Genomic DNA, 25,651 nt, shown 5'->3' with positions numbered 1-25,651 from the left:
AAAAACATTGCCAAAGGTCCACTGCAGGGCTCAGGCCACACCAGCAGTCCCTCGGCAGAAGGGGCTCTCAGAGTCCAGAGCCAGGGGGGTTGTGGGGATATCTCACCAAAGCTTGTCTTTCCCAAATTAGGTGGGGATCACGGGAAGCGGTGACATAAAATGAGGCTGCAGGTGAAGCTCAGAGTGTAGTCAGCTCCAGGCTTCCCACTACTGTCCTCGCTGCTGCTTCTCTTTTCATCACAGGCCATTTCCCAACCCCCCACCTGGCTGGGGTGTGCCTTGGTGTCCAGTGGTACTTCTGGCCCAGAGTGAGCATGGGAGTATTGTCTGATCGATTAAAACGAGGTGAGGGCTGGGAGGGGGACTCTGGGCTCCCTTGGGAGAAGGGGCTCACTGCTGTGAGGGATAGGGGCAGCTGTACTCAGGAATGCTCAGCAGATGGCAGTCCCCGCTAACACTGTCACACCACATGAGTGACAAGAGTGTCAAGACTTGCAGGTTCCAATCTGTGGAGGCAGGTTCATGGGCAGGAGGACTCGGACGCTGGCACTGTCATTCCCCCGAGAGAGGCCCACGTGAGCCCTGGAAGTGGACCCTGGAGCCTGGCTCTGTCCACCGTATCTAGGCTGCAAATGCACCAGCTGCTGTGGGGTCCTTTGGTGGCGACCTTGGCCAGAATCATCCGCCTTGTTGAACCCTGCCCAGCTTTTGTGGTCCAAAGTCAGCTCTCCCTAACTTCCAGGCTCCATTGAGTCACTCTTTTCTGACGTTCTTGGGTGAACAGTGGAAGAAGCTGAGTTCTGGTTTTTCCACCAGCCCCATCGAGGCAGGAGTCAACCTCAGCATCCCACATCTCCGACTATGCTCAGGCACTGGGCGAGGGGTCAGCGGATTGGGGCATTAGGCCTCCAGGCAGCCTCCAGCAGCATTCAGGGCAATGATGTTGGGGGTCCCGGCACACGAGGCCTCCACGGTCTGGAAACGTCATCTCCCCAGTGAGAGGAACACATTGTATCAGGCTTCCCAGGTGCACTACGCGATTCCACATCTCTGTTCTCTTACTCCCATCATTCCCTCTCCTGAAGTGTAGGCCATGCATTCATGCACTCGTGAGCCAACAGTGATGAACACTCCTACTGTTGGCCAACACTGTAACTCAGAGACCTTGCCTTCCCTGGGCACCTACACCAGGCCGGCAGGAGCTGGGTCAGGTCCTGCCACGCGGGTCCCTGCCATCATGGAGCCCACCCACCAGTACAGGTCAGTACCAGCCCTGAAAGGCAGTGTTCCGAGGCTGTGATCCTGATGTGTGCAGGGCGAGGGGTGAGAACAAGCGAGGCATGGCAAGGCCCCGGGGAGTCCCATCCCATCATCTTTCAAATTTCCCTGACCACCTGGGATGCTGCTGGCCTATATGGCACCCTTGTGCAAAGTAGAAAAAAGGGCTCCCTTTGGATGGACAAATTAGCAAAATTTGTCACAGCTCCACGGGTACACAGGCATCTTCGCACCGTGCACCACCTGCGGCCCCGCACGTCAACCCCTAAGTGGAGCAGGGTCCCCAGTGCCGCTCTGTAGGCGACGTGTAACTGGCTCTCCCCACGCTGACAGAGCACAACCCAGGGGCCTCGGGGGGCTTGTCGCAGGTGGAGCTTCCCAGCCCCCCAACCAGCAGGCGCTTCAGCCCATGGCGCCCCTCACAGAGAGCTTCATCCATAAAGGATCGGGGTCCTTAGTGTTCTTCAGCCCTTGAAAGAAGCAGGATGCTGTCAGCCACCATAAAAATGTGACCTTTGAAAATTTACAAGAGCTTGGGGTTTAAAAGCTGCTGCGTTAATGATGCATCCCATTAGCATCTCATTAAAGGGAAGCAGAGAGAAGCCTGCTTGGGCCGATGATGGGCAGATAGAGCCACTCGGAGGCACCGGGCAGGAAGAGGGCTCTCTTCGGCTGCCTCTCTGTGCTGAGTGCCATCATGTCACTGGAGCAGAAGCAAGGCCAGGAACACTGGGGAAAGGCCAGATGTCTTCGTGGCTTCGGTGATACCCTCTGTGATGGCAGTGGGAGGGGCGAGGGGAGGCTCCCTCAGCCCCGCCCTCCTCCCCGCCAGCCCAGGCTGTCCTCCTGGTTGGTGTCTGTACATTCTTGAGTTGGCAGCCCCCTGAAAGGGGGGATGGCCTGGAGAGCCTTTGGTGGAATTGCGGACCTCTGGGGACTCTGAACCAAGGCGGAAAGTCTTAGTAGGAGCCAAGTTCGAAGCTGGAGGCGCAAACCCACACACGGTCCCCTAGAAGCCTCCAGAACCTGGGAACCTCGAGTTTACCTTGGGCCTGGAACCCGTTTGCAGGAGGACAGGGCTCTGGTCAGGCCAAGCTGACTCACATCACCAGCTGCAACATTCCTCACCACCTGGGCATCCAGGTGCCTTGGCGAAGCGCACAACCCGTGTCCATGTTTTTTCTGGAGGGAGTGAAGGAAGGAATGTTCATTTCTTTTTTTCAATAAAATGAATAAAAAGTCCTGAACCGCAAGTTGCTCATAGCTTCAGAAGTTGCTAGTGCCAAATAGAATGAGTGTCCTTATTTATCTTTCCTAAAGAAAAAACAAAATAAAAGGCTGCTTTCCTTCTCACAGCAGAACCTCTTTCTTGTACATAAGAACTCGCTTGTCATAGTCATGAAAGACACAGGCAGACAGCAGTCCTGTTGTAGCCACAGCTCAATCACCCCGGAGCCCTGGGCCTGCCCCAGTACCCCCTGGACCCCCTGCACCCCCAGCTTCCTTCTGGAGTGTGACTCATAGCTGGGAGCAGCCCCTCGAGGGCAGGGCTGAGTCTCAGTGACTGCCCGTCCCCAGCCCAGGGGGCCCAGTTTGGGCAGGGCCGGCCACAGAGCAGGGGCCCAGTTTACTGAAGAGCAAACCCCCTGACCAGCAAAGGCGCAAGTGAGCGAGCTGGCAGGAGTGTTTTAGAATCAAGGGCCTGAGGAAAAGTGTGCAGTTTTTCAAGTTCAGAAACTCCCCCAATTTTAGGGCAAAACCCCGAACGCCTGAAGTTTTAGAGTCTGATTACCTGCTCTCAAGCAGGAGACCCCGACCACCCCTTCTGGCCGCAGCGGCTGCTCTAGGGACCAGGCCCAGGGCCTCCAAGTTCCCGGAGCCCTTCCCCACCCTGTCAGGTTACCAGGCCTGGGTGCTGATTCAGCCAGGACAAAGGGCAACTGCAGGAGGACCCGGAAAACCAAACCTGCCTCTGGCCTGGGAGGCCTCTGGGAATTCCAGGCCGCAGAGAGGGGGCTGCAGCACCCCCTACTGGCAGAAGGGGTAAGGAGACCGGGGTCTCCCCATTCAAACTTCACCCCGAAACAGGGCCCCAAATGGGACATCACACTGGCTTCTTTCCCCCCGGATGCCTCTTATTGTGGGAAAAGCAACCTCTGCACCTCTGACCCACCAGCTCCCCAAGAGCCTGGGAATACAGAGGGGGCTGCAGGCAGGGCACCCTGGAAAGCTGTCTGTTTAGAGAACGCTGTACAAGCCACGCTTCTCTTTCCTAAGTTCCCTAAGACTATTGGTGAGTGTGGCTAGATCCCCAACCTCCCCGCCTACCCTGTCTCACCTGTCCCACAGACAGAAGTGGGGCAGAGGCCTCTGACAAGGAAGCTTGTCCGCAGAATTGTTCTTTCCTCAGGAGATTCACTCTTTTCCTTTGTTTCCTGCGCTGTTCACAGACGTGAAGCATCTGAAATGCAGGCCGGAGATAAAGTACAGCCTAATGCAATTAGCTCAGCACAGCTTATGGTGCTAATAGGATGCGCTCCCGCTTCTCCCAGCAGGCCCTGATGCAGGCACTGTTTGTCATCTGCGTAAGGCATCAAAGCCCCAGTAAGTCCAAACCCCTTCCCACCTGCCAGTACTCTTCAGCCAGCCTGGTAAGGAGAGTCCCGCTGCTCAGAGATGCCCAGAAAGGGGCGCTGCCCACCACAAGCTGGGTCACTGACCTAGCTTCCAATAGGAGGCAAGAGCACAGTGGCCTCACCTGAGAGAGGCCTGCAGATGACCCTGGAGGCTCCTCTGCCCTTCTATGACCGTCCCCAAACCTGGCTGGGTTCTGGCTACACTCCTGCAAGCTGTGGTCACTGCTCCTGGAACCATCTCTCTTGAGACTCACATCCCAGTTATCCCAGTACCAGGCCCTCCAATGTGTTTTGGGGATTTTTTTTTTTTTGCTTATTATAAATATTATAATGTTATAAATAATGGTAATGGCCACAGTAGAAAATTTGGCAAATACAGAGAAGTATAGACAAAAAGAATAAAAGTTTCCCTTAATCCCTTCACCCAAGAATGACATTCCTGCTAATGTTTTGGGATTTTTCCTTTCTGCACATATCATTTTACATGATAAGTTTATATGCGTGTCATTTTATGTCCCGCTTTTCTCATTTAACATTATAGCGTAAGCATTTTGCCACCTCATTAGGAATTCTTAGTAAACATGATTTTCTTCTTTAAACAAGTCTTAATCTCCAAAGACTTTTTTTTTTAAATTTATTTATTTTACTTTTGGCTGCATTGGGTCTTCGTTGCTGCGCGCAGGTTTTTCTCTAGTTGCGGTGAGCGGGGGTTACTCTTCTCTGCGGTGCGCGGGCTTCTCATTGCAGTGGCTTCCCTTGTTGCAGAGCACGGGCTCTAGGCACACAGGTTCAGTAGTTGTGGCTCATGGGCTCTAGGCGCACAGGCTCAGTAGTTGTGGCACACGGGCTTAGTTGCTCCGCATGATGTGGGATCTTCCCAGACCAGGGCTCGAACCCGTGTTGCCTGCATTGGCAGGCGGATTCTTAACCACTGTGCCACCAGGGAAGCCCAGTAAACATGATTTTTATTGCCTACATAATATTCCATGGTAAGATGGTAGCTCAGGGAGACCAGTGCTGTCCTAATGTTTGTTTTCGCCCTGAGGTTTGTTTTCTCATTGAGTATCTAAACTAGCAAGTGAGATCCTGGAGCAGAGAGCCTGCCTGCTTCCTGCAGGGCGGAGCCGAAGGTCCCAGTGAAGATGCTCCCTGCCTTCCAGCCCTGCAGCAGGACCTGCGCTGTCCTCCCAGGGGCCCCAGTCCACCCCCTCCCATGTCTCCTCTGTGGAGTGGGAAGTCTGGGGCCTCGGAGGCTGGTGTGGAAGCAGGATGGGGCCCGACGGTAATGCTTTGGAGAGCTGTCATCTCGCATGTCAAAGGGCTGGGCACATGATGGTACTGGGCCTGGGCTGAGTATACAGTTGGTGCTCAGCACATGCCCGCGCATATTGTTGCAGCTTATTAATGACCCAAGGACTGGGGTGATGTCATTTCTCATAGCACAAAGCGCTCGTTCCGTTTTGATGGCTCAGGTAGAGTGGGTGGTGGAGGAGGCACTGGGTTAGGTTGGGTGTCCCTGGAGGCGGGAGTCTAGCCGAGGCCACGGCTGCTGCTACTGCACCAAAACGCTCTGCGATTCTCCCGTGGTACTGGGTGCAGGGCCAGGTCTCTGCCTCTGGCCCCGTGGCTCAGGCAGCAGGAGTACTGCGGGGGATGGGCGCCAGGGCAGGACCGTTGCCAGGCTGTGCTCACCGTCCTGCTCTGCTTCTCCCCAGGCCCCCGGCATCTCCAAAGCAGACAATCAGTCCCAAGGACTCACGACCAGCATCCGGTGGGGCCAGACGCCCATCAATCAGTCCACGCCTTGGGACACCGATGAACCGCCCTCCAAACAGATGAGGGAGAGCGACAATCCAGGTGTGTACTCCAGGGCAGACAGAGCCACCTACACTGGGAGCTGGAGGGGAGGGCGAGAAGTGTCTGAGACCTCCTGGGTGCCCCAGCTCCTCAGCAGGTCCTGACCCACGGTCTGCAGCAGCCCAGAACTCAGGTTGCACTGGGGGCAGGGGGACGGGGGTGGGGCACTGGGCGTGACTGTGTGTAATTCCCTGGGCAGTAGCTGTGTCTCCACCCCTTTCTCAAGAAAATATTGGGAAGGACAAGGGAGTGAGAGTGACATTATAGGAGTGACTGAATCTGCTTCGAGTTATTTTGAATAGTTAGTCATTCCTAAACCTCAGTACTCTGATTCATAAATTTCCAAAATCACCCATTCCAGTGAGGTCTTGCCTTGCCAACAGTTACATGAGAACTGAGAAGCTCCCCCGCCCCGGGGACTGGGGGTTTACCACCTTCTACAGCACCGGAGGCCTTCTTACACGGCTCTGACCATAACAAAAACCTTCCCTGCTATCTCCCTTGGATCCCAGACCTCCCATTGGGATACATAGAACACGTGGGCTTGGCCATCCACACCATTGCCCTACAGATATCTGAAGACCCCTGCTCATCCCCCCTCCAAGTCTTCTGCAGGACAAACACCCCAAGACTTCAGCCATACCCTCAAGCCCATGGCTTCCAGTCCCTTTACCTTCTTGGGAATTGTTCCTCTTTCTGCATCCTTCAGTGCCCAGAACCCAAAACAAAGAACCCACGAGTGGTCTGTAGCACCTCCTTCACTCAGCCCCTCTACCTTGATCATTGCAGCCTCACGTCACTTCTGCTCTGCTGGTAGCCACATCGCATGCTGTCTCAACAGTAAGACCCCAAGACGACGGTCAAGGTGGCTACTCTGACCCCTGTCTATCTCCTCACAATCTGGCTTAAGCAGCTGGGTGTGGGGACCCAAGGGCAAGACCTTGTCAATATCTTCCTGTATGACTCAGCATCTTTTAGATGCCTGCTTTTATTACTGACCTTTACCCAACCTTCCCAATATGATGTCTCCTGCAGACTTGGTCATACGTCTTCCATATTGTCATCCAAATCATTGATAGAAAATGGTGAGCATATCACTAGAGACCTCCCTTTATGTCTCCTTTATCCTCTGGGCCATTCCCTGGCTCACGAAGCAATCACCTCTGTGGCCCTAGCTCTCTATATGTTCACCTCAGAGTTATCTGAGAGCTCACCAGCTGTACTCTGAAGTTCGAATGCATCCTTCCAGGCTCCCCGGCCGGTCCTGCAGAGGACTGAGCTTCAGATGGCGTGCCTTGTGCTTAAGACACCAGGCCAGCTCACACTGGTGCCACCTCCTATTCTTCAGGCTTGGGGACAATCCCCCTTAGCAGCCAGTTCTATAATTTTGCTGGCACTGCTTCACTGACATTTGTAGGCCTCTAGTTTGCTCCAGCCTCTCTCATAATCGAAATCAAAACTATTTGTTGCACAGCTATTATGTGCCTTGTTCTGTGTGTCGTCTCACTGCTCACAGCAACACTACGAAGTTGGCATTATTGTCCCGCTGCAGATAAGGAAACTACTCGGGGAAGGCTTTGCCCTAAGGTCACTCAGCTAGTGAGGGCAGACCCGGGACTAATATGCCAAGCCCAGCCTGGCTCTCCACCACCATGCCAAGTGGCTCCCCCTTTGGACAACTCCTCAGAGACAGTACCCACTGGTGGTTAGGGAGTCACCCCACCATCCTGGCTCCTGCCCTGCCTCGAAATTGTACTTCTGTGAGAGAGCTCCAAGCCCCACCTTCTAGCCTCTGGAGCTGGTGGCCCTGAGTACCCTGTGGTTCCCACTCTCCTTCCTCGGACTATGCCACCACTCCAGGCATCATGACAACCAAGGTGGCCTTCAGAAGACAGAGTCCTAGACCCAGACTTATTCATCAGAGGTGACCCAGATTGACCTTCCCAGTCACAGCATCTTCCAGCTTCACTCACAAGCCCACTTGGGTCACCTCCATGTCAGCTGAGCTCAGAGGGCCCTGCTCTGCCTGATCTGGGCACAGCTGGCTTTGCATCTTAAACTGGGGTCTCAGGAGGTGTGACTGACCCCTTTGTTCAGCCAAAATGGACTTCTCTTGTTTCCACCAGGGCTAGCCATGCAGAGGTTGCTTAGGACAAACCCTGGCCTCCCAGCAAGGCCGTGAGAGCAGCTCCCGCCAGCCGCCCCCACTGCCCCCACCCCCGGCTCTCCCTTCCTGCGCCACAGAACCTTTGCAGGGCTCCAGGCTCTGGCCCTCTCCTTTTGCCCAGCAAACACCTACTATCTTCACAATCCAGATTTCTCCCCACCTTTCTCAGACAGTGATTCTCCAGAAAGGAAGGAAAAACACCCACATCTATGGAACATGTAACGCATGCCAGACATTCTGCTAATTTGGGGAGTTTTTGTCAAATACATCTTCATCATTCAGTTCTTCCCGGGAGACCTATGAGGTGGGTGTTGCTAGTTCCATTTGACAGAAAGAAAGAATGAGTCTCAAAGATGATAAGCGACCTGCCTAGGGCTCTTAGGTAGTAAGTGGCAGAGCTAAGATGTGAATCCAGGTCTCTTGGAAGGTCTCTACTTTCTCCTCTCTACTTTGCTTCTTCTCAGCCTCTCCCTGGCAGGTTATGGTCCCCCCTCTGAGACCCCAAAGCCATGTTTATCTACTCCTAAAGCACTTATTTTGTGCCACTGTAACCACGGATTCTTAGTCCATGAGCTCCCGGACACAGGCCTCTTGTTCACCTCTGTGACGCCGGCACTCGGCCCAGGGCCGGGGGCAGTCGGTGTTTGTTGAGTGAAGATGTAACCGGTGGGTGACATTTCTTCCATCTCCCTTGCAGGCACAGGGCCGTGGGTGACCACAGTGGCCGCCGGGAGCCAGTCCGCCCTGATCGCACACTCCTACGGAGTGGCCCAGCCTCCCACCTTCAGCCCGGCTGTGAACGTCCAGGCGCCGGTCATTGGGGTGACCCCTTCACTGCCTCCCCACGTGGGGCCCCAGCTCCCGCTGATGCCAGGCCACTACTCACTCCCACAGCCGCCCTCTCAGCCGCTGAGCAGCGTAGTGGTCAACATGCCCGCCCAGGCCCTGTACGCCAGCCCGCAGCCCCTGGCTGTTTCCACGCTGCCCGGCGTCGGGCAGGTGGCCCGCCCAGGACCCACCACTGTGGGCAATGGCCACATGGCAGGGCCCCTGCTGCCTCCACCGCCGCCGGCCCAGCCGTCTGCCACTCTCCCCAGCGGTGCCCCTACCACCAATGGGCCCCCCACGTCAGACTCGGCCCACGGGCTGCAGATGCTACGGACAATCGGCGTGGGGAAGTATGAGTTCACCGATCCCGGGCACCCCAAAGGTAAGTCCTGCTGCCCACACGCTCCTGCGTGCCCGCATCTGTGCTTCCCTGTACGGTCACTACCACAGCGCAGACAGGAGTCTGGTTCCTGGCTTCCGTGCTCCCCAGCAGCCTCTCACTGGTTTCAATCCAGGCTCCCTGCCAAAGGCAGCCTGGCCTCAGCCCAAGGAGGCAGAGGGGAAGGTGGAGGGCAGGACAAGGAAGGCGGGGAAACGTGAGTGCGTAGGAAGCGGAGGGGAGGGGAGAGCCTGCAAAGTCCAGGGCCTTCCGCCTTCAGCCCGAGCCCTGGGCCATTCTCCCCTCCGACCCAAGGCCAGGCCACGTGCAGAATGAGCAGGCATCCTCTGCTCCTCTTAGGGCTCCCTTAGAACAGTCCCTTTGGGGGCCTTCTCCATTTCCACTCACGAGGACAGTCAGAACATGAGCTGTCTGTGTTCCCTGTCCCCACTCCGGAAAACATCTACTGCCGTGCCGTGGGGTGAGAGCAGCTCAGGGGCATGAGGTAAGGCCCAGGAGCCACGCCCAGACCATCCTGAGCCAGCTGAATGTTGGTTCTGTGAGGTCCCATGGGTGGCTCTATGAGGCCCCAAGAAAGAGCACCTCCGGCCTTAGCCTTCGTTTAACCCCCCTTCCCCGAGCCCAGGGCAGTTTTCATTCAGGGGAGCTCCAAGGCAGATCCTCGAGAACAGAGCCAGGGGAAGGAGGACACCAGGATGTGGTTTTAGGTTGGGCGCCGGCCGGAGGGTCAGTGCAAAGGGCTCCAGCAAACCAGCCTCACTCCTGACGACTGTCTAAGGGAACTGGCCAGCTGGGATGAGAAAGGGAGTGGGAGGCTGAGGCTGGTGGGGCTTAACTGCCCCAGGCTTGTCTACCCCCTCCAGGTCCAGTCAGCCGGGCCTCTCCTCCCGCTGAATGGAGAGGAGGGCCAGCAAGCCCTGGATCTGGGTGCGGGCAAGAGGATACTTAACAGGTGGTCTGCCCTGCTGGGCATCCAGGCCTCCTTTGAAAGGGGAGTAGATGGTCTAGGAGGTGTGGATCTCAGGCATGACTTCTCAGCCTCCCTACTTACAACCACTTGAGATGGCAGAGTTGGGGGGTGGGGACACCTGCAAAGCAGAGTCTTAGCAGAGCAAGGACTCCAACCAGCCATGCTTGTCCAGCCTGCTCTCTATCTTTATCCCTTCCAGCAACTTCCAGGCCTTGTCAAGCGTCCCAACACCACCAAAGCCATGTCTAGATCTCTGATGGGTTTAATTCCCAATCTGATTGTGCCCCTGACTGCCTTTGTTTGGGAAATCAACACTAGTTTTAAATGACAAAATTATAGAAAATTACATCTACATTTTGGTAAACTCTTGCTTTAAGATCTTTTTTAAAAAAAAATTGACTAAATTGATTTTTGTTTGTTTGTTTGAAGTGTTTTGGTTAAGCTCCCTCCCCCTTTAAACAAAAACTCACTCCCAGTTTATATGCCACCAACTCTGACACACTGGGCACTAGATGTCCCGGCTGCTCCTAAGGCTGTGCCAAAGCCTGAGGCACTAGGTGGGCTTCCCTCTCCCCACCCCATCCCACTGCCGCATCCCAGGGGGCCTCCTAGGACTGAGCAAAGGTCTTGCTTACTTGTCAATGTCAGGCATGCACCTAGGAAAAGGAGTTGTTCTGTGTAGAAAGGTAACTGGCCCAGCCGGGGCTGCTCCCTGGTTTAGGGCTTAGCACGGAGCTGGGATCCACCTCCTGGAAGTTGCCAGGCATCGGCACATCTGATCGCTGTTAAGCATCTGAGTCCCTAAGATCAAGAAGATATAGGTGGTAGAGGCAGGTCCCTGCTGCGCCCCTGCAGGCCCTTACAGAGCCACACCTGTAACATCATCAGACGGCGTGAACCATCCTCTATCGCGGGCCTGAGCCCACACACAGGAGGGGAGTAAAGAGGGGGCCCCTGGTGGGGTGTGCTCTTCCAGCCCCTATGGTGTATATTCAGCACCAGATGAGGGCCAGGGATGGTGTGGGCCTAGAAAGTGTTCACAGGCCCGCCTTCCGGTGACCTAGCTAGATTCCCCCAGTTCCAGCCGGTGACCCAGTGACCCACCCATCATGCTGAGTTTCGTAGGTTTCCGGTGAGCTGGTTGTTTCCCCAGAAATTACATTGAACTTGCTTCTCTACTTATGGCCCCCATCAGCTGATTTATCCCCTTATATTTGCGGTGAAAAAAGACAATGAAGCATGCACACACAAATGCCTCCCAACTCAAGCCTGGGTGGGTTTTGTCTTTTTTTTTTTTTTTAGGTAATTTCTCCTTTCATTTCTAATCTTAAAAGCCTTTATTGCTAAAGCTATAATTTGTCTGTCAGATCTAATGTCAAACAACTGCATATTTTTTTAAATAAGAAACCTGAATCTTGAAACCAAACCTTTGAAACTTGCTATGTGAGACTCATCTTCCTGACAAGACCACGTGGGTTTGGATTTGGGTCACTTTTAATTTTGCCCCTAGGGATTTTACATCTCCGAAGCCCAATTGATTTCACACTCCGAAATGACAGGCAGCTGGCTCCGAGGGGGAACCTGGAGGCCCTGCGTGACAGCATCAACACTAGTCAGAAATCTACTTAAGAAAAAAAAAAAGAAAAAGAACTTTCCTTTTCTCCTGTTCTCTGTTTGAAAGCTTGCCCAGCATTATAATAAGATCCACCATAGAACTCCTTGAGATCTAGCTCATTAAAGTCCCGTGATTTTTCGTACTATTGTTTGACATGACAACCTGGCCTCTCGCGGGGCTGAGTAATTATGAAGAGATCCCCTCCATGAAGAAAAGGTCTAGCCAGCCAGAAGGATGGGGCCACTGGTATTTTTAGACTTCATTAGTGCCCTGATTTTAAACTTCACATTTTGTTTCTTGTAATTATCTTCCCATCGACTGAGCTGAAATTTCAGTTGGGGCTCTGTTAGTCTGCCTTACCAAGAAAGGGCGCTGGGGCTTTCATTTAAAACTTAACCAGTTGAAAAATAAAGGTGGTGTGGAAATGCTTTTTGATTTGCAATAGGTCAAGCAATTGTCTCTCACCTTTGACTAGAGAAGCCAGGCTTGCATGCAGCTCACTGTAATGAGTGTTATTTCAATGCAATGAGCACACACAGATTTTTCTTAAGAAACTTACAAGATAAACCTTTCTTTCTCCAAGAACAGTTTGGGGGTGGGAGGAATCTGTAGGATTTCTTTTCTTTTTTTTTTTTTTTTAGATTATATATTGAAAGCTGATTAAAATAGATTTTATGTGTACAAAGTGATAAGAGGGGAACAAAGATTTAGTTCCACTTGAATCCTGTTATAAAATACCTGAGCCGTTGGTCTTGTTGCGTCGGAACCCCTGAGCTAATCCATGGGTGGAGCTGGTGGCCAGCATCAGACCTCGTGAGCCGTCGAAGTCCAGTGTCACTGCACTGGTACCACATGAGCCCAGCTGTGTGTCACAGCAGAGGTGCAGGCTGTTGATGTCATTCTTTCTAGCCCCTACCTTCTTCCACAAAGGATTTTTGGTGGCCAGGAGGGTGGCCAGAGACCCTCTAAAGCCCCAGACACTAGGCCTAGTGGTGAGCTGCAGAAAGGCTATTATATTTTCACCTGCATGTCAGGGAGAGAGAAGCCAGGATGCACCTGCTCCCTCTTGCTTCTGGACCGAAAAGCAAAGTCCAAGTTGACCAGAAGTGAAGAGGCTTGTCTCTTTTGACTTTAGATTTCACAGGCCCAGGGTGAGGGACCACAAGGATTCTCAGGGCTGGGGAGTCATGCGGTGGGGTGTGTGTAGCCCCTCCCAGTGGGTTTTGCATTTCCTCGTATCCCACCCTTGCCCCTGGACCTCCACCCTGCAGAATTCTGTCTGTCCTCATGCCACCTTCTGCTTGGACAGCAGCTGCCCCGGCCTCCACAAGTGGCAAAGACAAGATCTGGTAAAGATACTTTGAGACAGAGTGAACAGCTGTGTGACTGGGGCAAGTCTTCTGACCTCTCTGAGCCTTCCTTTCATCATCTTGAAAATGTGATGACAGTACCACCATCATCGGGCATCGAGGAGGATTGAATGAGATCGTGGGTTTGACCGTACATGACACCATACCCACTTGACATCAAAACAGTTACTCCTGCCGACACAAGCCCCAGGTCCGGGGAGTTCAGCAGAGAGAGAAGCTGGTGAAGGGGCAGAAAGCAGGGGCCTCTCCCCAGTGCAGAGGAGATGGAAGAAGCCCAAGTTTGTTCACAGGGCTGGCAGCCACTGGTCAAGCTGCTTAATGGGAATGCCATGTCCCCGTCCCTAAAAGGGAGTGGGATGAGTCACCTTCCTGGCTGGGGGATGCAGGACTGCTCCCCCCAGCCCCGGCACCCAGCACAGATCTCACCTCTCCCTGCACCAGCCTCTGACGTGCCAGGGCACACTGCTCCCTCAATAAACATTCTAGAAGAAGCTGGGGATGCATGATAACGCTGTTTGCCCACACGTGGTTAGCCCAGAGACACAAAATGTCCAAACCGAAATCATCTTGCCACAGAGCTGCTCTCCCTGTGTCTCTGTCTCAGAAATGACACCATGAATCCAGGCAGGAGTCCGGAGTCAAAGCCTGTGGTTGTCCTCGTGCCCGTATGCAGGGAGTCTGGAAACGCCTTTGCTTCTGCCTCCTCTGGACGGTCCTCTCCTTTCCACCCCCACCCCACGCCTCCTTTCAGGCCGCCATCACTCCAGGCCTGCATCACCAGACCCACAGTACAACCCCTCCCATCCAGAGTCCATGCTGCAGCCAGAGTGGTCTTTCCAAAACACAGGTTTGGTCCTGTCACTCCCTGGTGAATGACTCCAACAGCCCCACTGCTCTCAGGACAGAACCCAGCCCTTGACATGGTGCTTCAGGATCCGGCTCCTGCCTGCCCCCCCCACTTCGGCTCTCACCCTTCTGCTTGCAGGCTGCCCTGTAGCCACTCCACAGCCTGGGTTCTCTCCTGTCCAGCTGTGCTCTGGCCGAGCGTCTGCAATACAGTTTGCCTGGCCCATTCTCCCAACTAGACTGCGAGCCCCTGGGTCGCGGGCAGGCACAGACTCCATCCCATTCCACCCCCAGTATCCAAGCCAGTGCCTGGCACTAAAGGATGCTCAAGAAGAGTTCGGGAATGAAGGCATAGAGCACTGGGCTGGGAATTATCCAGCGAGGTTCCCTGACTTCTCTCCAGCCACCTCCTCCCTTTGTGTGGTGAAAGCAGGTTAGTACTTGAGGGTCCGGGCATATAGGAAAGTCAGTGGGAGACTTCATTCTGCAGCTTCATGGTCACTCCCCCCGTACCTGTCCCACACTTCTGGGAACAGAAGTCCATCTATTTCAAAGTTCCTCCTGTAGCCAAGCACCTCCACCAAAATACTTACCCCTGAGCACATGGGATCTAAAACTCTGCTTCAGTTTCCTCATCTATGTCAAGGGGATAACAATAGAATCTGCTTCTTACTGTCGTGAGGATTAAGCAAGTTATTTGACATAAAGCCCTTAGTACTTTGTAATTACTATAAAGGTATTTGCTATGATTATTTTCATTCCTGGTACCAGAACCATCTTTGTGTCCATGGCCCTTTAGGGGCCCAGGGTAATGTGAAAAAGCCAAAAACCACTTTGCCTTCCAGAGTCTTAGGATGTTGCGCTAACATCATGATGTTTGAAGTACCTAGTTCCCGGAGGTCCACTTTGTACAAAAGAAAATTGCCTTCTCTCATCACATCATTTTACAATCCTCCACCATCACAGTCACAACCAGAAGGAACCAGCCCATTGCTGGGAACTTCCCCCTAATTCCAGGAGCTATTTGTCTTGGGAGGGCTCCTCCTAACTACCCACAGGGGCTCTCAGCATCCTTTGACATTCAGTTTGATATTGGGGTGCCAAGGATATTGCAGGGGTCCTCCTCCATGGCCATATCAATAGATGGGACAAATAGAATTATGTCACTCATGCAGACCAACCAACCAAGGCTGCAGGTGAAGAGGGGGTTAGGAGCATGTGGCTGGAAGCATGGAAAGTGGCCAGGAGCCCGGGTTCTGCACCAGAATGCTTGGGTAGAATTGAAACTCCACTACCCACTAACCCAATGAACTTGGCTAGAAACCTGGTATCGCTAAGCCTCTAAGTTATCTGTAACATAGAGATAATAATAGCGCCATCTTCTTAGATGTGCTGTAAGGATTTAATAATGTATGTAAAGTCTTAACACAGAGCCTGACACATAGTGTGCTCACAATAATGTTAGCTGTTGTTATCACTACCATTACTGTAAATTCTAAAGAATCCTGGATCCTGGGGTTTTGGGGGGTGGGGGATACTGTCTGAAGCCCCTTTGGCTCGGGATCTCTGTTATTTTTAAAGCAGCATTGTTCAAAATAATCTCCCAGATCTGGCTGACATAACACTCAACACAGATCTGGAACCAAACCCCCAGTCCCACCATCACCCTAACTTTCCCCTTTCCAGCCCCCAAGCCAACACACACACTCTCCCCCAGGAAATAGGTGTCTCGGAGCCTATGGAATTTGAAAGTCCGTCTACACGAGGTCTTCCCTCCTCGCGTGGATGGTACCTGCCCCCAGCCTGCCTTGGAAGGCCCTCCTTCCCTTCACAGGGCTCTGTCCTCGAGGGGTTTGTTAATCATTAATTGGAGGGTTGTCCAGGGCTTAACAGTTTTGTTAACAGATCATTTGACAATGAATGAACCAGGCAAGCGGAAAGATGCAGCAAAGCGGCTAGACCACCCAGAGATCGTGTCATGCCTGGAGCAGGAAGTGGCCTGTGAGCCCCAGCCTGTGTATGTCCCTCTCCAGACCCCACTGCTCAGCAGGGCACAGGCAGAGCGAGGCTCCCTGGGCCCTCTCCTCACTGAGCTGGGAGTGGCACATGGGCTTTCAGCCCCAAAGCTCCGCTGAGCAACTTCCGGTTCAGAAATCCCACTCCGGCCCCAACTATCTGACAGGCAGGGCCAGAGGAGTCCAGATGCCGACTGCAATGAGGGGGCTCTTCAAATGGGAGCAAAGGGAGGGAGCATTTCCTTTCCAGAGGTTTCAGGAAATGGTGCTGACCCACAGTAGGAAGCCAGCTGCCCTGGTCCCAAGCCTTGTCTTCTCTCAGGAGTGGTGGCCCAAGCAGACACCGGCAGGGATGACCACTAGGTTCTAGACCACTGACAGTCAGAAGCCACTGACAGGCTTGAGCCATGTTACCGCCCTCCGTGCTGCACCACCAGGCGTTTATTGAGCAAGTGATGTGTAGTATTAGGCACCTACTGTGTGCAGAGTACACACTTGGCTTCTCCCGGGCAAAAGATGTGAGGCAGGGCTTCCCTGGTGGCACAGTGGTTGAGAGTCCGCCTGCCGATGCAGGGGACGCGGGTTCGTGCCCCGGTCCAGGAAGACCCCACATGCCGCGGAGCGGCTGGGCCCGTGAGCCATGGCCGCTGAGCCTGCGCGTCCGGAGCCTGTGCTCCGCAACGGGAGAGGCCACAACAGTGAGAGGCCCGCGTACCGCAAAAAAAAAAAGATGTGAGGCAGTGTGCCAGCTGCATGCCCCGTACAGGTCTCAGCTCCTACTGAAGCTGAGGCCCTGTGGTGACGCCCACAGTGTTCCAGACACCACGCCGAGCGCTGGGAGGGATGGAGGTCTCCCTGGAGGAGCCCGAACTCCACTTGAGGGGGCCGTTGGGGGTGAGGGCAGTAATAAGAGCTAAGGGGCTGGAAAAGAGAGGCCAGTGTGGACTGGGCCTCTAGAGGCAGTTAGAATGATGCAGAGGAGACAAGCAGAAGGCAGGTAGTACTGCAAATGCCGGATCTTAGGAAGGATGTTTGAGATAAGTGCCAGGGACCCAGACTTGTGACTTCTCTACCACAGAGTTACACGCACACGCTTCTACTCAAATGGTTCTCAGGGCTCGTCCTGATCGGAGACAGATTCAGCTTGTGGTTTATACTGATTTATGCCTGTGAAGTCCATTCTCTGAACCCTTGACACATGAAGTCGAGACAGCCTGGGCTTTCCTCGGGCTGCCTGGCTCTTCTCTTTAGCCCCCCACACCCCCGTCAGTGATGACGCTATAAGGATCCGGGATCTTGGGCGAGAGCCCATTTCCTCAGTCCCCAAGGCCATTCTGGTCTTACAAGGTGAAGACCCCTTGGTCTTCAGGGGCTTTCATCTGGGAAGGAAGCGCTTGGGGGCCATTAACCCCCAACTGGGGAATCGGTGCACACCCAGGGTCCAGGAAGTCTTGGTAAACCTTTCTCTCTCCTGTCGTAACAGACATCAATGGCTAGTTTCCTGTTGCCTGATCACTATTCAAAGAGCCAGCATGTGCCTTCTTGCTAGGAAAGTCATGTCCTGTTGGGCTGACCCCTAGGGCTTTTCAGTTTTCAAGGCTGGGGATGAGTTTCAAGAGGAGGAGAGCTGGGCAGGTGTGACGCATCTGCTCCCGTCCCTGAGTGATGGGGAGGTAACAGTACACCAAACCATGACACCGTGGCACAAACCTGACTCAGACCATTCGGTTGAAAGTGCATTCCATTCAGGAGCACACTTACTATTCTAAAAATGTAAAAGGTAAAAATAATACAAGCACAGTAGGTAAGGAACACACAGCATTGTGTAAATTGCTTGACGAAAACAATGGCCAAAAGGTTGCCATCTACTGAAATTGTTGTCATTGCCTGTTTTCTTAGTGTACCTCTCTTTAAAAATATACATCTTAGAGGGAAGCCCAAGCGTTTCCGGTGCAGCACCAAGAAAACGTTCTTCACTTTCTAGGTCTCCCTGCAGCCTTTTGGATGACCAAGCACAGCGCCGTGAACTGTCTGGTTTTGCCCACTGGCCTCTCAATGCCTTTTCGTCCCTTCTCCCAAGAGACCTCTCAATGTTGCTTTGGCTCAGTGTCTCAGACCCAGGTCTACACACGTCCCAGGCAAATACATATTAGTTTTTTACCACCTTCTGCAGGACCAATTTCATGGGCTATATATTACTCAGCTCAGGCTGCCGTAACAGAATCCTGCAGACTGGGTGGCTTAAACAACAGAAATTAATTTTCTCACAGTTCTGAAAGCTGAAAGTCCAAGATCAGGGCGCCAGCAGGTTAGTTTCTGGTGAGGCCTCTCTCCTTGGCTTGTAGATGGCCGTCTTCTCACTGTGTACACATGTGGCCTTTCCTGTGTGCGTGGGCTCCTGGAATCTCTTCTTATAAGGTCGTAATGGATGAGTCCCATCCCTATGCCCTCATTTAACCTTAATTACCTCCTTAAAGGCCCTATCTCTAAATACAGTCACATTGAGGATGAGGCTTTCAACATAGCAATTTGGGCTTGGGGGACACAATTCATTCTGTAACAGGCTATGCGTCAGTCTTGTTGGCAAATGGAAACGGTAGCCCCTTACCACAGCACAGTTACTAGATAGTTACAATGTAACTATGGATATTTTCAATGGTTTACAGTTATCTGAACCTTTTCATAAACTTACTATCATCATTTTTACCAGTTTAACTTCAAGCTGCTCACCTATTCCCTGTTAAGTGAGCACTGTCTCTATTTTCCATTATTAGAATCATCCACATTTGGGGTTAACTTTTTAATTCCACAGAACCTTCATGCTGGGAGGGATCTCAGAGCCATCTAGTGGAAGCAGGAATCCGCCCTCCACCACTGGGGACTAAGCAGCGGCCACCCACAGCTAGATGGTTTATCCTGTTAAATGATCAAGAGCTGTCTTCCTGTAACTTCCATGGTCCTGCCCTCTGGGGCCCTCAGAGCAAAGCTGGCCCCTGTTCTACATGACAGCCCTTCAGATTTGTGATGGTGGCAGAATTTCCTTTTCTACAAATATCTCCAGTGCCCTCAACAGTTCATCCTATGGGTCCTTCGGTACTTTACCATGCTGGCGTCCTCCCTGCTCATGCTCCAGCTTGTCAAAGGGCCTCTTAAAGGGACAGCAGGCGACACGGGACAGTCACCCCCTTGGTCCTGAGCGTCACACTGCAGATAGCCTAACATTTCTGCAATGATCATGACTCATTTGTATAAAACACACACTCATACACACACAGGCACACACACACTCCAACTTTCAAATTTAGAGAACAGAAAAAAATCTCACAAAAGTCCTACTGTCCACTCCACTGGTCCTTTGGGGCCTCCTCCCTCCTCTTTCTCATCAGGCTCGGGATTGTTGGTCATTCCTCTGAACCCCCTTCATTCCTGCACCCTTTTGCCCCCAGTCTTGGCCATAGCAGCAAGTTAACCTTTCCACCGAGTTTTCAAACTTACTTCCTTTGGTGCCTAGGTGTTAAGTGTATCTCAGCCCAGCCCACCGCAGCCCCACCTCCCAGCTGTGCTCTCCCAACAACACCATATCCTCCCTTCCACCCGTCCCCTCCCTCCTCCACCACGATAGTGAATTTCAGAGTAGGCCATTACCTTAAAGCTCATTTAGAGACTGGCCCCCCTCAGGTTACAAGTGGGGAAACTGAGGTTCAGAGGTGTCACTGAGATATCGCAAGAAACTTCCTCTAGCAAATTCCCTGTGAAACCTCCCCCATCCCCTAGGATTATCTGCTGCTAGGAGTTCTTCTTCCTAGAAGCTTCTCTCTCCCTGCAGACTGAACACCACATAGAGACAGGCCCAGTGTCTGCCTTGGCTGTACTTGGCCTGATCACCATGCCTCTCCAGGCCCTGCCCAGGGGACACACACTGCCAGGCCACTGTGATCAAAGCGGCACGGGCCACAGGAATGCTGTGCTCACCGGCAGCTCCACCAGGCCTGAACGGGAGGAAGAGAAGGAACAAGACACCCACACACTTAAAGGGGGGCCACGTCATAATGGCACCACAGGGGCAAGGTCCATGGGAGTGACGGGGAGGAGACGTTGTCCAGCAAGGAGAGGGAAGGATGACAGGGGGAAACTCTGTAACTCGGGCTCCGGACCCTCACCCCATCACCCCCGTGGCTGGGGGCTTGTCCTGGAAATGCCTGCTTAGTGCTCCCCTGAGCAGAGTCCCACCCTCCAGGTCTCTACAAATATTAGGTGGTTTTGGTTTTGGTTTTTGAACTTGGGGGCTTTCAAAACTGCTGATACACTGTGGTTATTTCAGTAAATTGAGACCCATTTAAAGAGCCCAGCTCCTTCCTAGAAGCATGGACGCCTTTAGCGGTCAGCCACGCTTGTCCATTAGGGGCCAGAGCACCTTCGAGGGCCAACACAGTGGCCCAGTTCACATGCCCAGGATGCCTTACACTTGCTCAAACCCCAGAACCTGTTGCCAAGGACCTCACAGGTCCCTAAGTTGAGGAACCACCATGTGGTGATTCTGAAGGCTCTTGGACCATCTGGCCATTTGAACAGGCAGCTTTCAGAAATTCTCATTGATCCAAAAATAATTCCTATATTTTCGGTCTTTCTTCTATATGGAGACATTCATTAGCTTCTTAGACTAACCAACAGTTATTTGTGAGGCAAGGGTTTTGGTGTGGGCAGTGACTCCAGAATTCCTAACTTAATGTCATTCGTCCCAGAAGGCAGGGGATGAGTAGACTTGTGGCCTCCCCCTGGGTGTTTGCAGTAATGACACCAACCCGGGCTGTAAGGCTGGCCCTGCTGCGTGGTCTCAGCCATTCCAGGGGGGCTGGTGGGCAACGCTGGTAGATGCAGCCTTCCAGAAGGGCACAGAGTGGGGAGTGGATGTTTCATTTTCATCATCTATTCACTCTGTATTTATGTAATCCTTGCAGCTGTCCTGTGAGGCAGATTCATAGGTGGAAAATCAAGACCTGGGTATATAATCAAGGCCCAAGTATAAGTGGTAGAACGGGAAGGGAGTCATATCAAAACTGCGTGCCTCTGATGCCCACCCCTTTCCACCGCACCACAGTTTGAAGCCTCCGGTTGCAGCCTATATTGTCACTAGGCATGTTTGGGCTAAGGATGGGCAAGTCCCACACTGGCTGTCTTATGTCCCCGAGAGTCATGCATCTGGTATTTCTCAATATAAATTGATGATTCTTGGGTTCTTTCCTCATCCCCAAAAGTGTCGTGTGGATGGATGGGTGACTGGATGGCTGGACCTAATTCCCAAAGTTAATTACGGGGCACATCGGGCCCTTTCAGGAAGCCGAAGACAGGGCATTCACTGGCCACCACAGAAGCCGCTGGAGCTTGAGAGTCAAGCAGATCCCTTCCTGTCGCTACACCTCCCACACTTTATACAAAGTATTACCAGCACAATAAAGTTAATGGAGCCCGTCATCCTACGAAAGAGCCAATTCCGTGCAAAGATGATACATCCTTGAAGTTAATGAGGTCTATTAATTGAGCTTATGCCCTTTTAAATGAACGAAATTTTTGATGTCCACCAAATAGCAGCACACCCATTTAGAAGTAGTTACTGACGCCTCATATGTCGGTCACCAGTGGACGAGGAGCCACCAGGGTAGAGCTCTGGGAATTGGCTTCCCACCGACATCTAGCACAGCCTTCACCTCCTTGGGAGCTCAACAGATATGTCTGACCGACCATTCTTGCCTCAACCACCCCAATAGAGCCACCGGGACTGGACAACGTATGGTAAATAGCTCAAGGGAGAAAGTGATCAAACTGAACCGTGGATCTCTTGAAGAGCAGCCGCCCTGGCCCACAGCTTCTAGACCCTTTAGACCAGCCTTAGGATTAGCGTGGAGAGCTGCGCAGAGCACAGGTAGAGGGCCACCCCTTCAAAAACAGCCACTGCACAGGTGGGTCTTGGGCTGGGTGGTCCTTGGGCTCAGGGAAGGTGAGCAGACACCATTCCCAGGAAGTACAGACCTGTAACCGGCTGAGCAGAAAGACAAGTTCTGGCTCAGACCGAACGGGGCCCGTCACGCCATGGCCCCTGGGCCCCTGAATACATACCGATGCTCTGCCCGATTTCAGTCTCCTCCCCAGCTAGCTCCGCTCACAGTTGCTGAAGAGCACAAAGTGATACTTGTTGTGCCCACAGAACATCTGCTGAAGGCAAAACTTGTGTTTATAGCTCTTCACTTCAAAAGACTGGCCGTGTTATAAAAAGAAAGGGACCATCTGTCCCTCTCCTGGACCCCGGCGCCTCTTGGAAAAGATTTCTATGCAAGAAGGCAGTGAGAAGTCAACACTGACTTCAGGGAACTATTTTGAGGCCAGGAAAGAATGGTGCCTCCCCTCCGAGGGTAAGTTGAGGCGGCAGATGAAAGCTGGCTTTGTGGAGGCCAGGAGATGGAGGGCGCCACGGGAAGGAGGCGGGCAGCGGCCCCGCCGGGGCTGCCCAGATGCTCCGGCTGTGCCAAGGGCCGGCTGGGAGCACAGAGAGGTGTGGGGGCAGAAGGGGAAGGGCCGAGAGGCCCTGGGGCCCCAGGAGGAGGCAAGAAAAAGTCAACACCGGTTTGCTGCTGTGCAAAACCAGAAGTCATCCGTCTGCATCCATCCACCCCGGCTTGTCCAGCCTTTCTTATCCAAAAAGCCCTTTAGGACAGCATCCGTTTCTGCATCTTGGGGACCACCTTAGGCTCAATGATTCCCTCCCAGTGGCTGGTAATTGAGGCGTTCTTACAGGGCGCACGGGGTTCCGATCTGTCTGTGAGGCCTGCTGGGCGCTTGTCTGCCTTAAGCTCTTGGGCACCCACACGGAAAAGTCACAGGAGAGGCCGGGTGGGCGCTGCGGTGGAGCTAGGTGAGCACCAGGTGGGGCTGCAGAGGAGGGGTTCCCCGGCCTCCCGGCCACACTCTCCCAGGCTGGGCCCCCACTAACTGAAACTCCCCAACAAGGCTCTTCTCTCCTGGTCTACATGCTGGAAATTTCAGCTCATTGGTTCTGAAACAGTCCTGCTCCTTCTTCCTCCCTCCTCCCCACCCCAGGAAAAAGTTGGTTTCTACCAGATTCCAAGCAGATTCCAGAAAGCCTTGGTCTGTGAACCTCCAGCTTGAGGCTTATTTTGTTTCAAATCAAAACCTGCTTTCCTTCTTAGCTTCTGTCCATGGGGTGGACATGGGGGAAAGGAGCTGGAGGTCAGAAGTGGGGTCCTCTGAGGACACCCCTTGTTCCCTTCCTGCTTGTCTCTGACAGGGCACCCCCGCCCCCGTCAGCTCATCCAGGGTGAATGAATTGAGAGCTTCCGCCTCCGTCCTGGGGAAGGTGCTCATGCACGTTCTTAAATGCACTGAATTCCCCGCACTTGAGAGCACGCATTTAGATTCCAAGGACGAAGGCGGTTCCTGGAATAGCATATTCAAGGCTCCCAGAATCCTAAAAGGTCACACTCCTTTTATTCTTGCCTCTTTTCTTTTCTTTTTTGTTCTTACTGATTTCTTTGGGCACATAAAACACAGTAGGCAAAGCCTGCTAGTTCCATTGAAATAAAATATTCTGCAGTCAAACCACACACCATAAAGAAATAATTGCAGTCTGTATATATTGCTAATGGACATCTCTCAGCAATTCTCTGTCTCATAAGCTTTAAACACAGACATTAGTATAAATATGCAGAAATCCCCACTCGAGCAAATTACCCTGCATTTCTGAACAGAAGGAAGATTAACCATGTGCTGATATCTTTGAAGGAGCTCAGCAGAGCCGGAAAAATGCACTGGCCCTCTCTGGGAGCCAGCTGGGGACTCTGAGGGGGTCTCAAGGACACCGCTGCAGGCCTGGCTGCAGCTCCTTTTCCCCAGAGCCCAGGCTCCCCTGGAGCACTGAGGAGGGGACGGGCTCCACACTGGCCGGATCAGCTCACCTGAGCTGCTTGGTCACCTGGGTGTCCTGCTTCTGGAGGCTTCCAGGCTCTGGCAGGTGCAGAAGCCAAGAGGCTGAAGATGCATTTTTTTTCCCTGGCCTCTCAGCTGCCAGACAAAAGCCCTCAGGGATCATCAGGCCTCTGAGGTAAAAGGCCCAGGAGGAGCCTGGGGAGGTTTGTAGAGGTGGCATCACCATTGGAACCAGGGCCCACAGATCTCCCTTCCTCTGGCCTTCACACTTGGCCTCCCCTGCTCACTCCCGCCCAGGGTCCCACACTCCCTGACAAAGGCCAGCACGGGGATAAGGGTCTCTGTCTTCCAGGGCTCAACAGCCTGTGCCACCGAAGCCGAACCCCAGCCTCAGCTTCGAGGGTCTGTGAGGAAGGCCCCTCCCTCACTCCTGGTCACCAGGGAAGATGTCCCATCAGCACAAGTTGCTAAGTCTGGGGGTGACATGGTCTGACCTCCACTTATGGCTGATTAGAGGGGTGGCAGCAGACGTGGGGGCGGGGGGTGTCCTCAGCCTAGGCCACATGCCCTCTCTACAGATAGAGGCTAGGGACTTGGTTTTGCCTGGGCTGACAGCAGGGGAGGTGGGCCAGGTGGGAGGCCCACCTCAGGAACTGTGGGCCAGCCTTGCTGTGGGATGTAGGAGGTGAATTATGAGCTAGTCAGGAATCACCGCGGAGCCAGGGGAGCCTGGTGTGCAGAGGTCTTCTGGTTATTTATTTTGTGTTCGCCTGCCTTTCCCACAGCAGAACTGAACGCGGGCGGAGAGGAACATTTACAATCTGAGGCCAAGGATAGGGAGTTGGGCCTCTCAGAGCTGCAGCCATAGCCTCATGGCCTCACCTGTGGCAGTAAAGTCTGGACAGGACGTTCAGAGGGCCTGGGAGCAAGGCTGTCCTCAGCCTCAGGCCTCCCATGAGGCTGGGGTTCCTACAACACCCGAGCCTTCAAGTCAGAACTCTGAGGCACCAGCCTCAGCCAGAAACAGAGGAGCTCAGGACCACCAGATCCTCTCCTCAGTTAACCCCGGCACGCGCAGACTTCACTCGCCCAGCTCACCAGCGAGCATCTTGATGGTCTATTTTCATGTCTGTCTTCCCCACTCGACTGTGAGTGACTTTAGATTTAGCAACTTTATGTGAAATTTTTAAAGATACCCTTTTCTCAAGACCCTTGCCTGCCACCTACCAGAAAACTGTCACAATAACTAAAGATATCTATGATGATGCTATGTGAATGGCGCCCCCTGGAGGTGTGCCGTGCGCAACGTGAGCAGCCTGTTAGGAACTTATAGATGGTATTACCTCCCGTCACCCTTAGAAGGTGCTCTTCTGGGCATATTACTGCTGTTGACGCGTTTAACTCTTACAGCAATCTCTGAAGTGGGTGCTATTATGACTTATTTACAGATGAGGAAAGCTGGGCTCAGAAACATGAAGTAACTTCCCCATGTTTACCCAACTGCTCAGGGACAGAGCTGGGATGGAAACCCAGACTGTCTGGCCCCAGAGCCTTGCCCTTTGCCCCATATGCACTGGTATATACTTGGCACCTAGTTCTGGATCTGGCCATGAGGATGCCCAGCAAGTGTGTGTTTTCTGGAACAACACAGAAGGGGCCTGGCTTCCAGCCTAGTCCAGCCTCCCCTGCCCTCCCCCCACCCCCGCACTGAATCTCTGCCTCCCAGTGTGA

At 53.2% G+C, this 25,651-nt stretch overlaps 1 protein-coding gene across 1 annotated transcript in view; it reads left to right on the top strand.

Moving 5' to 3' along the window:
- Positions 1 to 25,651, top strand: part of KLHL29 (kelch like family member 29) — a 309,933-nt gene that overhangs the window by 237,060 nt on the left and 47,222 nt on the right. The window contains exons 4-5 of the mRNA XM_029231912.1: positions 5,630 to 5,771; positions 8,636 to 9,148. Coding sequence (XP_029087745.1) covers positions 5,630 to 5,771; positions 8,636 to 9,148 — 655 coding nt within the window. The remainder of the gene's footprint in view (positions 1 to 5,629; positions 5,772 to 8,635; positions 9,149 to 25,651) is intronic.

The sequence above is a fragment of the Monodon monoceros genome, unplaced genomic scaffold (assembly GCF_005190385.1).
Source record: "Monodon monoceros isolate NGI ecotype Baffin Bay Population unplaced genomic scaffold, NGI_Narwhal_1 Super_Scaffold_19, whole genome shotgun sequence".
NCBI classification, from domain to species: domain Eukaryota; kingdom Metazoa; phylum Chordata; class Mammalia; order Artiodactyla; family Monodontidae; genus Monodon; species Monodon monoceros.
The sequence above is the reverse complement of the archived record's forward strand: the minus strand, read 5'-3'. Positions and strand labels throughout refer to the sequence as shown.